Consider the following 15,433-nt stretch of genomic DNA (forward strand, 5'->3'; position numbering starts at 1 on the left):
CTCCAGGCTCCGAGCCATCAGCCCAGAGCCCGACGCGGGGCTCGATGGCTCGGAGCCTGGAGCCTGTTTCCGATTCTGTGTCTCCCTCTCTCTCTGCCCCTCCCCCGTTCATGCTCTGTCTCTCTCTGTCCCAAAAATAAATAAACGTTGAAAAAAAAATTAAAAAAAAATAATAATAATAATTTTTGATACAGAAACACAAGTGTGATGAACTGGTCACGATGACCCTCACCGAGGCCTCCACACGCTTCACTCTATTTCCGTCAGTGCTCAGTTCTCGTCCCTCTAACTCACAAAAGTTTTCACCTTCTCGCTGTGGTCCACTGAGCTCTCCTATCTCTACATCTGTAACAATACGCCTCTGCGACCGAGACACTGCTTTCGACTGCCGCACACCGTCCACGCACAGACTCCGCTACACCTTAAGCGTCTGGTAGCTCAGTGTCCTTTTTAACACTTGACGGTGTGTTATATTTAGTACATAACGGGGACTCAGCTCAAAACCAGACTACCATTCAAAACAATAAAGGTCTTAAGTAAAGATAATATTCATATTTGGGGTGCCTGGGCGGCTCAGTCGGTTAGGCGTTCGACTTCAGCTCGGGTCACGATCTCATGGTCCGTGAGTTCGGGCCCCGCGTCGGGCTCTGTGCTGACAGCTCGGAGCCTGGAGTCTGCTTCGGATTCTGTGTCTCCCCCTCTCTCTGCCCCTCCCCCGCTCATGCTCTCTCTCCATCTCAAAAATAAATAAACATTAAAAAAAAATTTAAGATAATATTTAGATTTAATTACAAATGGCAAATAATTCAAAACAAAACCTGAAGAAAATCCTCTAAACTCTGAACCTTACCATCAAAGAATTGTACACAAATGAGATAAATCATGGAATTTTCAAACTAAATTCAACTACGTCCAAATGAATAAGTTTTTCTTTTTAAAGTTTTTCTATACTGTATTATATGAAAAGCATAAAACAATACAAAATAACAAGCAACGTATCTGAACGATGAACCCAGAAATCTTCTTTATTCACAACACAGACCATCTAAAGAGAAAGAAAAGGAAGAATAAAAAGAAAATACCACTCTCTTGAATTACTTAATGTAGACATAAAACTCCAAATAAGCTCATGCGTGTTATTTTTAGACAAAGTATAATGGTTGCAAAAGTTCTTACCAAGAACAAATTTCTACTTTTTTCTAAATGTTTGCTTATTTTGGGGAGAGAAGGCAGAATGAGAGAGAATCCCAAGCAGGCTCTTCACTCAGTGCAGAGCCCAACATACTGCTCGGTCCCAGGACCCGAGCCCAAATCAAGAGCCAGGATGCTTAACCGACGGAGCCAAGGTGCCCCAATTCATACTTACTTTTCAGGCGGCTATAAAAGCCCTCAGGTATCAGAGCTGCAAGCACTTAGCAGACCTCAAGCAGCAAAATAAGAGAGCGGGACAAAGACTGCTACAGGCAGCTGAGAACAATACGCACGCCATAATAAATGCAGTTTCCAGGGCAGATGAACTGAAGCCCACAGGTCCTGCAAGGGGTCAAGCAGATGCCGGCCTATCACAGCACAGAGCAGGGGTCAAGTTCACGGTCCTAAGTCATCAAGAAGAGGTTAAGATTTCAAGACCTTGCTCTGGTGTAAGAGGGTGAAATCTGACCTTAGGAAAGACGTCCACATGGAGCAGTTAAACCACTGTCATACCTAAAGGAATAAGCTGCCAGCTTTTCAAAACACCTTTCACTGTGACTTCTAGAGAGCCAATATTTTATAACAAATTTCAAACTCTGTGAAGTTTTAATAATGATTTATATGTCACAAGTTTTACGACAAATATACAAAAAAGCATATTAAATTTTAAATTAATAGGCAAAATACCTCTTAAAATAACCAAATTCTACTAAAAACATTCCCTCTCACAAAACTAAATAAATCAAATAGTGACAGCTTTAGATGGAGTGTGTTCAATCTGGAAATATATGGTTAATTATGAGCTAGCAACAAAACCTTGACTCGTGAGGTCTCCTCAGGACGACAACAGCCCTCCCCTCCCTCAAACAGGTTTTGCAGAGACAGTCCCTATGCTAGACGTGTGCTCCTCCCTGAAAAGTGTCAGTCAGAAGAAAGAGCTTTTACATCAACCCGTCTCTCAACCTTTTCTCAGCACACGAAGAAAACAAGCGCCAGCTCCAGCTCGTCCTGAGGATCAGTTTACCGAAAGCGCAGCAGAGCTGCATAAACTTGCTCAGCGGTCTACACGTGTATGTGGCTTACTCGGGTCACAACCCGACAGATGGACGCACTGTATGCAAGCTCTCCAGGCGGAGCACCGCATGTGACCTCACGGCCTCTGGAGCCCCATCCAGCGCGCGGGGCAGGAGAGAGCGCAGTCTCCGGGCCCAGGGCCGAGTGCCTCCCTCCATCTGGGGGGGCCTCAGTGTTGTGGGGAAGCGAGTCTGGAGAAGCGTGTGCTGCCTGCGGCCACATCACAGCACCTTGGAAGGTTCTGGCACAGTAACCGGACAGTGGCCGGTGCTCTCTCGCAGGAGAGGTTTCACGGGCTGTGGATTTCCAGCAGCTTATTGGTGCACATGAAGCAGATACTCAGAAATGCAAGGGGAACTTCTAACCCAGAGGCTTCATACAGTGAATAAAAATACGTGGAAATGTGCTTTTTTTCCTTCCCTCCTGTCTGGACAGCGGGGATCCCCGGATGATAAACCGCTTAGATTTCAACCTCCGGTTTTTCACTTGGGGCCGAGGGGCCAGATCAAGGGGAAGAGGAGACTAGAACCACCGTGGTCTGTGGGCCGAGAAACAAGGGTTTTTGTGGCCACATGTCAACACTGAGAAAACGCGTGTCAGGAGGCAGCGTTAACAGATGAGCGCTTTGCCCCTCAGAGAGCACCTGCTCCCCAGACTCTGGGAGACATACAGTCGGTCCCCAAGAAAACATTTCTGTGGGAACACTCCTGCCCCAAAGACAGAAACCTACTTCCTTCAAGAACGATGCAGGAACGCCTGCCCCTCTAGGAAGCCATGCTGAGCCCCGCGGGTGCTCGGGAGCGAACAGAATGTGGCTACAGTCTGCGCGGGGGGCTGTAAGGGCCAGCGCTGCGGGCACTGAGCAGAGGAAGGGCAGGTTCCGAGCCTCCACACGGAGGCCGCACTCGTGCCGGCCTCGGATGGCCTCATAGGCCTGCCGGAGCTCTCAGGGACGCGGCGGAGGAGGGGAAAAGAAGACACTCCCGCTGAAGAAAGGCCCGTGGCGGAGGATGGCCCTTGAAAAAGAGTGTGACTGTTTCCAACGCCCGGGGAGCCAGCATCCCGAAGGCCAGGGAGGGAGGCCGCAGAGGCACGGGGGCCGGCTCACAGAGAGCTCACAGAGAGCTCACGGACCCACAGGGCGAGGAGTGAGCGCGGACGGAACTGGCAAGGGTCCAGCCTGCGGGATGGCGGTGCTGTGGTGGAAGGGAGGACTGGGGTGGCCGAGAGGCTGCTGCATCGAGGACAGGCAGAGACCGCCGGGGGTAAAGCCCTAGGGGCTGTCGGGAGGAGACACCAATCACAGGGAGAAAAGCAGCCTAAGTTTTACAACTGTCGTGGTTTTGAAGTATCAAACAAACAGGCTGATACTACCAGAACGTTCAACAGACCTATCGCCTTTGCGAGAAAAAAAAAAAAAAAAAAAAAAAGGAGGCACGTTTCTTAAAAGATAAGCACTATGCCAGCCTGAACGTCTCGGCCTTAACGCATATGAAAATTACCAGGGAGAAATGGCGATTTCTTCTTTAGAATTTTTTTTTCTTTTTTATCCAACTTCTCTGGGCTTTCTTGTCCTTTTTCTGGCTCTGCATCGGCGGGGGGGGGCGGCTCACTGGAGGCGTGAGGCGTGTCCGCGGTGGGCCCCTGCGCGGAGGGCGTCCTGGCGTGGCTGGGGTCGTGAGCGTGCGCTGCAGCTGGAATTGAAGACAGCCCACTGTTTTCTAAGGCTTGCTGAGACAGAACAGAACTAACAGGTTAGGAGGGGTGAGGCCCGAACCCGCCTGCCAAAATCAATCACAGAGATGCAATAAGGCTCACCCACAGAATTCTAATTCCGCCCCACGAGACATAAAACTCTACACGCCGCCGATCGTCACTTGTAAGCTCGACTCCCAACTCTAGGAAGCTGAAATGTCCGTTCTGATAACTGACATCTCCCCTCCACCCAGAACACGGTACGGTAAAATTAAAAGGAACTGAAGTTAATTCCTTATTAGACTTTTAGGAACTTTACCTCAGACCACGTTGGTTATCTCCAAACGGGTCTGGGACTCGCTGTTTTCAGTTACAGCGAGTCTACCCAAAAGTTTACGTCGGTTGTCATGCACCCTGAGATTCTTTACACCAACTCGTCCCAAAATGTACAGAGAGGAGACAGGTTAGTTGTTACAGCAAGTAACTAAATAGGGTGGAGAAGGCAGGCTGTCTCTGTTGGCAAAGGAAGGATCTGAGGATACAGCTGGCCTGGGGTGAAAGAATCAGAAAAGAGCACTTTGCCCCGATTCGTTCTGCTGCTCTCCCACCGGAGCGTGGACCATCCACACGGCCGAGGAGACACAGGACTGACTCTCTTGAAACAGTTAACACGAGAGCCTCAACAAAGAACGAAGTAGGTCTTAGGCCTCCGTCAACGGGGATAAATACAGGAAGGTTCTGAAAAGCCTATTCATCTCAAGTAAACTGCTCATGGAGAAAATTAAAGTTTTAAACTATTTCTAAATGTATGCATTAACCATCTAGGATTCCGCACTGTCCATAAGCAACTCGATAAGAAGGTTTTGTTGCAACAGAACGTTTTCAATTAGGACGCATCTTTATTGATGATTCCTCCCTCTGACAAGCCCCTGCCTATTTATTTTTTGGTCCCGAAGCCCAGGCGCAGATGAGCACGGACAGGAACAGGCAGATGCGTCTCACCTGTAAAATGTCCTGGTTGATGCCCACTGTGATGCTGAGCTGCTGGCCGGGCTGAGGGGGCTGGCTGGACTCAGCCGGCCCCGGCTCGGACAGCTCCAGGAGCTGCTGGATGACATCGGTCACCGCCTGCGAATTCTGCTGACTTGACGCGGACGTGACGTGGACTTCCGTCTGCTGGAGAGGTAACGTCTGAAACAGTGTGGCCTGAAACGCAGCAGCATTGTCGTTGAAAACATAAGAAGCACATTAACTTGTACTTCAATTTACAAGAAAAAAGAACAGCACCTCTTCCTTACGACCATTAAAATCTAACAATATCCCAAAGATAGATGGTAAATAAAATGTCTCTGATTTTTACGTGAGCCACAATACTGGCTGTTAAAGGAAGGTATTCGGTGAATTGTTCACCTCACTTTTTAAATTTTTCTAAGCGGCAGGAGAGACCATCAGTTCAAGGTGGGGGTTTGAGCACAGGGTTACGAAATAAAGTAAGAGAGAAACCACTGTGGCCAAAACAGTTCAAGACACTTCGGGAAAACACGTGCGCTAGAGGAATACATGCGCAGTGAAGCTACAGACAAGAATATCCAAGCAGGGACCGACCTGATCACCCAGAAACTCAGGAATCTGAAACGCCACACCAAGAAGAGGGTGGAAGTCAGAGACACTCGTGTGTGCGGTGCCATCAAGGTGGACACAGGACGCCACACGTCTGCCAGAATCGACAGGGCACACGACACAGAGCGTGGACCCGAGTCACTGCTAGCACAGCAGCGCTCGCTCATCCGCTGTGACAGACGCGGCACGGAAACGCAAGGGGGCAGCAAAGGGGCGGCCACGCATGGGGCTGGTGGGGTACACGGGACTTCTCCACCTTCTGCTCAATTCTCCTGCAAACCTAAAATTGCTCTAAGAAATCAAGTCTATTAATTAGAAAAAAAAAAAAAAAGATGATGGAAAACTACTTAGGGCTGCCGGTGAGTCCCTTGTCTTCCTCCACAGAACAAGTGACAGGCACTTACCCTGAGGCAACAGAAATGGGGGATTGTCTCTAGAAGAGGCAACAACGGGGGCACCTTGGGAGGATCAGGGCACCTTCTTGGCCCTTAGTCCCCCAACTAAACAAAGTCTGCGTTCTGCCCCAGGGACCCCAAGTTTAAGAGCTGGTTCCCCGGTCAACTGCAGGTAAAGTGGCTCTGGAGGCCACACAGCTCCATCCCACACGGGCTCACTGCTGCCTCACTGCGCAAGACGACAGCACCACCGGCCACCGGGAGCCACAGGCTAACTCGACGAGGGCAGGGTGGGCAGTGGCCCTGGGCAGACCACTCAAGGAGCAGAAGAGAACTTTTAAAGGAAAATGCTAACTAGGCTTCCCAGGAAACTTCACCAAACCAGAAAAGAAAGAAGCAATCAGATGGCAAAGGAGCAGTCTCAGAATTTAAAAATCTTAGCAGCTGGAGCGCCTGGGTGGCTCAGTTGGTTAAGCATAGACCTTCAGCTCAGGTCGTGATCTCTCGGTCCGTGAGTTCGAGCCCCGCGTCAGGCTCTGTGCTGGCAGCTCAGAGCCTGGAGCCTGCTTCGGACTCTGTGTCTCCCCCTCTCTCTGCCCCTCCCCTGCTCGTGCTCTCTGTCTCTCTCTCAAAAATGAATAGACATTTAAAAAAAATTTTTTTTTAATTTAAAAAACAGCGCAAAATAGACATTTGAAGACTTAATCGTTAGTCTCTAATTGTTCTCCAGTTTCAGAACTTATGGACAACAATCCCCCTGATCAGGGGTAAGGTGAGGAACCATCCCATGCCGCAGATACTGCAGAAAAGAGAAGAAAACACAAAGCGCACACGAGGCCCTCACGTTCAGGAACTAACCACTGCCTAGTGTCTACACTGGCAGGAGGCAGGTGCTGATGAACACACACTAACGCTTCCAAGATTCCTGGACGCAGCGGGTCTGCGGCGGTGGAAACAAGCTTAGATCCTGCCATAGAGGCAACAGACCAAGGCCAAGCTGGAGATTCCTCCCAAAAGTTTGTGTGTCAGACAACTTTCAATACGTGTACTGGAAGATACAACTTAGTTTCCCAAAAGTCCACAGTCTCAGGAAAAAATTATCACTGTCACGTCAGACATGGAGAAATCTTATTTGGAAAGGATAACTGATTCTTAAATTATAATAACATAGGGATAGAGATCATTCAATAATAATTGTCAGTAGCACTGTAGGAATTACAAAGTCAGAAATTAATGATTACATTTTGTCCTTTTTTCACTGGTTCAAATGACAGTCCAAAAGTCAGGGTCATCTGGTATCATTCTGAAGTCTAAAAAGATTGATTTTCTTTCACTAACTAAAAAAATAAGAAAGCAGCCCTTACCCGCTAGAAACTTTCATAGCACTTTATGGCATTAAATAATTTTTTTTTATGTTTTTTACAAGTGGGGGAGGGGCAGAGAGAGAGGGAGACACAGAATCTGAAGCAGGCTCCGGGCTCTGAACTGTGAGCACTGAGCCCAATGCAGGGCTCGAACTCACAAACCACGAAATCAGGACCTGAGCCGAAGTCAGATGCTCAACCAACTGAGCTCCCCAGGTGCCCCAGCACTAAATAATACTCTTAAGTAATATTCAATCTTAAAGGTCAAAATTAGGATGACAGACTTCGGTAAGAGATTATCCTCTTATCAACCAGCTTACTAAACTCACCGTTAACACATGCGCCGTCTCTGCAGAACTTGCTGGATTCTGTGGTCCACCCATATGCATCTTGCTGATATGAGTGTTCAAGCTACCCAAACTTTTAAATACACAACTACATTCTGTACAATTATAGGTAGGGCCATTCTTGACCTTAAGGAACAAAAAAGGAAAAAATGTTTTTTACAATTGACAATTAGATAAAAATGTTTAAATTATAGCCAATCTAATTTACCGTTCTATTGAAAATGACAGAAACAGCCTAACCATTTAACATTACCTCCTCATTCAAATTAGACAGCTCTAAAATCAATGACCCAATTCTTTAATCAATAATGCCAATCTGAGATTAACTGAAATTTCAGTCTTTTCTATAAATAAGGACACGTTTGGAAGTAAGAAGTGTTCAGTTATTATAATTTGGTAAAAATATCTGACTTACACTCTCAGTTCTTAAATGGCTAAGCACAATGTTCAATTAGAAAGGCTACACAGTTGGGGCCCCTGGGTGGCCCAGTCAGTTAAGCATCCGACTTGGGCTCAGGTCCTGTTCTCATGGTCCGTGAGTCGAGCCCCGCGTCGGGCTCTGTGCTGACAGCTGAGAGCCTGGAGCCTGTTTCAGATTGTGTGTCTCCCTCTCTCTCTGACCCTCCCCAGTTCATGCTCTGTCTCTGTCTCAAAAATAAATAAACATTAAGAAAAAAAAAAAAAAGAAAGGCTACACAGTTAGATACAAACATCACCCTAACTGAGCCTTTAGGGAGCTCATACACACACGTGAGGACAGATAGTCACCCAATGTGTACATTTTTCATCACCAATTCCAATATTCCACATCAGCAACTACTTTCTACCACTGTGACGTAGCCAGAAGTGGGCACCAGAGATAAGGAGTGATGTGGAGGGCTTTTCCAAACTCAGGAGCTCTGGTGAGCACCTCACAGGGCGGCTCGGGGTCCCAGCGAGGTCTCTCTGGGCACTACACAAGTGAACGGTCATCCCGAAACCTCGTCTGGGCAGAAGCAGCTCTGGGAGAACGCCGCATGCAGGCCACATTTATTCTTCTGCGATCTACAGGAAGCCTCACCTCACGTTGTTACCACCTCACTAGCATTTACGTGTTCTTCCTCATGTTTCTGGGTCTGAGATAATAAGCCTTGCTTTTTAAAAGTAACTCACCGCATACGGAAGTCCGAATCTGTTTATAAACTACGTGAAGGGTGTAGGGTTTTTTTATTTTAGTGATACTTAAGACTTCATTCCAAGGAAAATAAAAAGAGACACATTTGATTTTAATATGAGTTTTCATTCTGGGGCACCTGGGTGGCTCAGTCCGTTGGGTATCCAATTCGGCTCAGGTCATGATCTCACGGTCTGTGAGTTCGAGCCCTACATCGGGCTCTGTGCTGACAGCCCGGAGCCTGCAGCCTGCTTCAGATTCTGTGTCTCCTTCTCTCTCTGCCCCTCCCCCATTCAAGCTCTGTCTCTGTCTCTCTCAAAAATAAACAAACATTTAAAAAAAACAAAAAATTTAAAAAATACATGAGTTTTAATTCTGCAAAAGTTACACAAAATAAACAGATTCTGGATAAAAGTATTTGTGTCGCTTTAACATTTATTTATAGTCTACAATTAGACTATAAAAACACCAAACCATGATAGTCAGTAAGAACAAATGTTAACCTGCTTAAGAGATACACTTCCAGAAGCCTTGCAAGTCGGTAAGATCTACAGACAATAAAAAATTGTCAACATCAGTTTCACTGAAAGAGTTAACACGGAGGGAAATAAACAGACCAGCGGTCCGTCTGACAAAAAATGCGAATGAGGCCACATGTAAGTTTAGCAATAATAATAATAATAATAGGAAAAATACTTTTTTCCTCAATTTGTTTCTTATCTTTCAATTTCTTACAGAGTGTCCATGTTTCAAGTTTGCTAAAGGGATGACACAGGTTAACAATCACAACTAGCAAAGGTATGATGATATTCAAACATTTATTCATCAGAGCTATGACAGTGCAAGGCCACAAAGGGATAATATTTTATGCTTCTGCCATATCGGCCTAAAAGGTTTCCATCTACAGGTATCTGTTTCTTGTTTAAAACAAAGTCTGCTCTGCACCAACCCTAAATCTAGAAAAGAATGTCTCAGGCTCACCCATTGGCTCAAGAGCCGCGCGGCGCAGCCCCGTGAAAACCACACCCACCCACGTGCGACGTTTACCTCCGAGTGAACTCTCTGGACGTGTGACTGCAGATTCCCTTTCTGAGAAAAGGCGGCAGGACAGAAGGCACAGGCGTGGGGTTTTTCACCTGTGTGCTTGATCATGTGCGTCTGCAACGCCCCCTTCTGGTTGAAAGCCTTCCCGCATTCACTGCATTTAAACGGCCTTTCACCTAGGGAGGGAGAAAAATGATCAAAATAAAATTCCATAGTGTGGGAGCCCCGGATGAGCTAAGAGAGAAATACGTTCCGCCAAACTCAAGACCCAAAACCTATCTGTCCAGACAGAACGCCGCCCCATAACTGTAGACTCATATATCTAACGACCTAGTCAACATGAAGACCACGGGCACACGACAAAGGATGAAAAACCAAGATGATCGTCCAGGTCTAGCTGGCTCTAGAGCACTCGTTCTTTCCTCTAAACCACCTCATAAATCACCCAAAAGTGAACGTACTTCATACCTGTGTGTATCCTAATATGCCGAGTTAACTGACTTGGCTTTTGAAACGTCTTTCCACAGTGTGGGCACGAGTACGTGAATCCACTCCTGTCGATGTTCCGATTGTAAGACCTTGTACTTGACACCCTAGTGTAACACAGGGGGGAAACACTCATGAAGTCATCTCCTTTGTGTTACAATTTCAAAATTCAAATGCTACCGGAAAGTGTGGCTGACTGGTGGTCAGAACACACAGCAGTGAGAAATCACAGAGGAGTGTGTGTATGCACACACACACACACACACACACACACACAGGTGCACACATACGAGCAGTTGTTTTGTGTGTTCATTACCATAAAATTCATTTTTTGCTCCATAATGAAACGATAAACTTCCTTTTGTCTTGTTTTCTTGGGGGCGGGGGTGCGGAGGTCAGAATGTCCCTTGTGGACAAAGCTTTACCGTGACGGTCAAAGGTAAACAGCTCTACGCTGCCAAGTGTCCCTCCATCCTCCGGTCTCCCGCTGTCAGTACCATCGAGACGGGGCGCCAGGGTGGTTCGCTCATGATCTGGGACAGGCATGCCTACCTGGAAGGGCTTCCCACTGCCCTGGGGATAAAATCCCCAGCCCAGGATGGCCTCAGCGCCACAAACTCTCCTCCACAGTGGGCTCCCAGACACCAGGCTCCCTTCTGCTCTCAAACGCAGAAAACTCACCGCTGCTGAGTTGTGGTTAACTGCTCTCCCCTTGGCTGCAGGTCCCTGCCCTGGACCCAAAGGGCCCCCCTCATCGCAAGGACCCCTCCCCACAGCGGCTCCCAACCCACCGCCCTTCTCCGCTCACTTGCTCACTGCCTGCCTCCCTGCCTCCCGAGGAGTAGATGAGCAGTCCTCGCGGAGTGTGAGGACGAGGCTGGCTGTCTGTCCAGTGTGTCCCTCGGCCCCAGCAGACTCAGAAGCCAGCGTGGCCGAGTGCAAGCCCACCACCCAGTCACCCTTAATCATCTCTCCAAAACCCTCCCAGACACATCAAAACCGCCTGCGCTAAAACCTCATCAGAATAAAACTCTAGTGTGACGGGGCACACGCAGCACGGCTCAAACGGTGACGTCCTCGCTGGGCTCTGCATCATCAACAACGGGCAAGATGGAGGGAGCGGGAAGGGGAAGAGAGCTCTGACCCCACATGGGGTGCAGGCCCCACATCCAAACCACAGCGCCCGAGAGGATACACGAGCCCTGCCGAGTCCGCGGTGCACACACTTTATTTACCGCTGCGGACACTCTGGTTGTGGCTGTAGTTGTTATTTAAGGGTCTGCATATTCCCTAAGCTTTGGGGCTGGAACGGTGGCGAGCCAAAGTGACAAGGGTAGGTAACAAGAAAACGGACGCTGGCTCTCAGGGTCTGGCGGAGAACTCAGCTCCGCGAGCGTGACACGTAAGCATCGACACCAGGCCCCGGGAGCACAGGCCGGGAAGAGCCCGTCTTCATTACATCAAGAAAGTGAAATTGCAACAAGAATACACAATCAGGAATAAATCGAACAGGAAACTTTGAAAGAGGTGTTAAGTTTTACTGGAAGCAAATGCACACAGGTATTTAAGCACACTCATGCTGCCAGCATTATGAGCTCTGAAAGCAGACGATGAGGGTTTGATTCCTTGACACTGGAAACTTCGGCGCTGTACAACCGTGGGAAAGTAACCTGGTCCCGGAGTCTCGGGTTTCTCATCCGCAAGGCAACCCGGTCTTACAGGGGTGCTCGTAATGATTAAACTAAGCTTTATTTATGTGTTTTTATACACACGCTAAGCGCAGTGTTCAGAACATAAATGTTCTAAACAGACGATGTAAATAAAGCGATTCATGAAAAAGGGTGCTCATCTGAACCCTGTTACTTACCTGTAAAAACGTATTGCCAGGATCTTGTTCTACAACTTTTAATACTCTATACTAGCGAAAAATCTCTACCCGTACAGCCTGCTGCCTATTTAAAATTTTCGCTCTAATCCGAAGCAGGCTCCAGGCCCCGAGCTGGCAGCACACAGCCCGACGTGGGGCTCGAACCCACGAACTGTGAGATCATGTCAGCCGAAGTCAGACGCTCAACCGACCGACCCCCGCAGGTGCCCCGGCTCATACCTGATTTTATAATGAGTCTTCATGTGCTCCTTCAGCTGTGATGACGTCTCGAACTCCTTCCTACAGGCCTTACAGGTGTGCACGCGGCTCCCGGCCAGCTCCTGGCGGTGCTCCTCCATGTGGATGGCCAGCTGGCTCTGCAGGGTGAACTCATCCCCACACTCCGAGCAGATGAGGTTCTGCAACAGCAAAGACCATTCGTGAGCAGAGCAAGCGTTTCAAAACCATCACTTCTTACAAGAACTGGTGTGGGGAACAGTCAATACACAGATTACACTTTCCTCTGGAACAAGCACGATTTCGCCTCAAAAAATACATCATTATGTCCAAATGTGAGTATATAAAAATAATCTTTATTGGAAGTAAAAGATAGAAACATAGGGAAAGGGATGAGAGAACACTGCCATTTTTGGGCAAAGTGAACGGCTTCCAATTGGCTGTTGTGACTGGCATCTTGTCCTTCTGTGCTGTGGACACATTAGAGAGGCAGGACGACTTCACCTCCACAGAAGGGTCAGGACACAATTTAAGATTATAGTTTAATAGACTACCTTAAAACAAAACAGCTGGCAAATTTTTAAATGGAAACATTTCTCATTGTTGCAATTTGTTTACAGGGAGTCTATCACAGAAAAGCCTGGGACTCTGTCCAGACCTGGCTTGCTCCGTACGTGAAACAGGTGTGGTCTGAACAGTGCCGTGAGGACGTATAAAATACACACGGGATTTCAAAGACTTACTGCAAAAAGCAAAGAACATAAGACAGGTCAGTAACTTTTAATATGTGAATAATATTTTGGATATATTTTCAATACAAAATATACCAAAATAAAAAAATTTTTTTTTTTCTTTTGTAGTAGGACTACTTACTATACATTTTAAATCAGTCGTATGTCAATTAGGTAACACTGGTCCAGATGTTCTGGAGTTGCGTTGGTTCACGTGAAGCCTGCCAGTTACGAGCCACGTGCATTTGGGTGTTAACCACTGTGTGTGTGAAACACGGATGTCAGTAACACCTGCCCTCACCGGTACTCTAAAGACACCGCACAGAGCGCGGCACAGAGGAAGAACTCAGCATGACACGAATCAGTAGGGGCTACTGACTGAGCACGAGGTTTGATTAGCTTCCCCATTCAGAGTTCCTAATACAATTTTTTAAATGATCCACAAAATAAACTGTCCCAGCAAGGGGGAAAAAGTGAGTGTAACCCGTCAATGAGCATAAACTATCGCCTCCAAATAACAAAACATATAACCATTTTTTTCAACAGACTTTCTTCCATTTACTATACATAATGGCCCTGTGGATGTGCGTAAACCCTATTAAAATGAGCTGGTTCACTGACACTGAGAGCATCCTTAGCAGGAAAAGACAGGGATGAATGGAATATATTGGGCAACCCCATAATGATTTCAACTCAAAGAACTTTAAGTTAGTATTCTTTTATAATAATTTAAGGAAATAAGGAACTACCAAATCGTTAGCATCTTGTTGATAGTAAGAAAACTCTCTCCCGGAAACTGTCAAAAAGAAAAAATACACCTAATTTGCTGCATCTTTTAGAAAACGCTCCTCAATTTGTATGGCAAAATATTCGCGTTCACTAAGGACTCCCCCGGGCCTCCCATCTTGTCACTGTGAAATAAAACTTGACCCCAGCACTCTGCCCCGTCCTCACCTTATTCTTTTATTGCTCTGGCTCAGACCCATCCTCTTTTGACTCACCTTTTTACCAAATGATCAGAGTAGTATATTTTAGGAGAGCTCTACGTTTGTCAGTTCTCTGAGTGAAAACTCTGGTTATGCAGTTTGCTCATTTGGTAAGAGCAAGGGCAAGAACCACCCCCCTGGGCCAAAGCAAGAGGCCACGCGATGGAGAGCGTCATCATGGTCTCTGCTTCACGCCGGGAAAGCCCAAGGAGCCAGGACACGCCTTCCGCCCTCCCGCCAGCTGGCGACACTTGCAGAAGCCTGACAAGGAGCCTGTCCTCGAGCCACGGAGGACAGCTAAGGGTCTTCTCACCGTGCCGCATTCTCCATAGTCATAGTCAGAGCTAACGGCAATCTTTGAGGCTAGAAGTGACGACTGCTTCCTCCCCTAGAACAGACCTTTCTGCGTAGCTTCCCTCACTGACAAGGGGCAAGCAGAAATCGTCAAGGGAAATGCATGGCATTCTAATCAGCCTCCACCTTGCGGAAGACAGAATTTTTACAAGTCAGGGTATAAAATATGATAATACTAACTGCCTTGAGACCACTCCCCCTGTAACACCTGTCCTTCCGTCTCCCCAGCCCTGGGGCCACCGAATGATCTTTCCCTGCCGCCCCATCTCTCAGTCACGCGCTCACACCCTCCAGGCTCCAGCATCTAAGGCTGCTGTCTGCCCCTGGCCTTCTCAGGTGCCTCTGGGATTTCTATTCCACGGCTGAGCCCTTCAACTGCGTTCTCTATTTCAATCACTGCATTTTCCGCTCTATCATTTCCCTTTGGCTCTTCCATTTTTTTCATTTATTTCAAAACCATTCGTAAAGCAATTTTAGGATGGCTGCTTTAAAATTCCTTCCGAATAATTCCAACAGCCAGGTCATTTCAGTGTTGGTATTTGCTGTCTTTCCTCGTTAGAGTTGGAACTATCGAGGCTCTTGGTCCGCTCGATGACTTTCAACTGTATCCTGGACACTTTGGGTATTATGCTGTAGACTCCAGATCTCCGCTTATCTTTCAGCACGCAGTCACTCTGCTTAGATGCAGCACAGGACCAGGTCAGAGGCAGAGGCTCACCTCGCAGGGCCCCGCTGACCCCACGGGTGGAAAGCCCAGGGCAGACTAGTCCTTCCTGCGCCAACTGGTTCAATGTTGCTGCGGCCGGGTGCGGTGAGGCTCAAAGGACACTATCTGGGCAGAGAATCGGACCACTGCCTGCACCTGCCAGACAGAGTATGGGAGGTCAGG

General features: G+C 47.6%; 1 protein-coding gene across 7 annotated transcripts in view; it reads right to left on the reverse strand.

Annotated features, from left to right (window-relative positions):
- The window catches only part of ZNF236 (zinc finger protein 236), a 105,793-nt gene that overhangs the window by 68,027 nt on the left and 22,333 nt on the right, over window positions 1-15,433 (reverse strand). For 6 of the 7 annotated variants that reach the window (XR_005791448.1, XM_040478538.1, XM_040478539.1 and 3 more), the window contains 6 exons: window positions 12,477-12,655; window positions 10,352-10,476; window positions 9,887-10,059; window positions 7,669-7,812; window positions 4,963-5,166; window positions 3,768-3,996 (listed from right to left, as the gene is read on the reverse strand). Coding sequence is in view for 6 of the 7 variants with exons in the window: in XM_040478538.1 (XP_040334472.1) it covers window positions 3,768-3,996; window positions 4,963-5,166; window positions 7,669-7,812; window positions 9,887-10,059; window positions 10,352-10,476; window positions 12,477-12,655 (1,054 nt within the window). In the remaining variant the exon portion in view is untranslated. Of the gene's footprint in view, window positions 1-3,767; window positions 3,997-4,962; window positions 5,167-7,668; window positions 7,813-9,886; window positions 10,060-10,351; window positions 10,477-12,476; window positions 12,656-15,262; window positions 15,407-15,433 lie in introns of all 7 variants that reach the window. The other variant, XM_040478541.1, reaches the window with a different exon arrangement.

The sequence above is a fragment of the Herpailurus yagouaroundi genome, unplaced genomic scaffold (assembly GCF_014898765.1).
Source record: "Herpailurus yagouaroundi ecotype Mexico unplaced genomic scaffold, PumYag 142, whole genome shotgun sequence".
Lineage (NCBI taxonomy): Eukaryota > Metazoa > Chordata > Mammalia > Carnivora > Felidae > Herpailurus > Herpailurus yagouaroundi.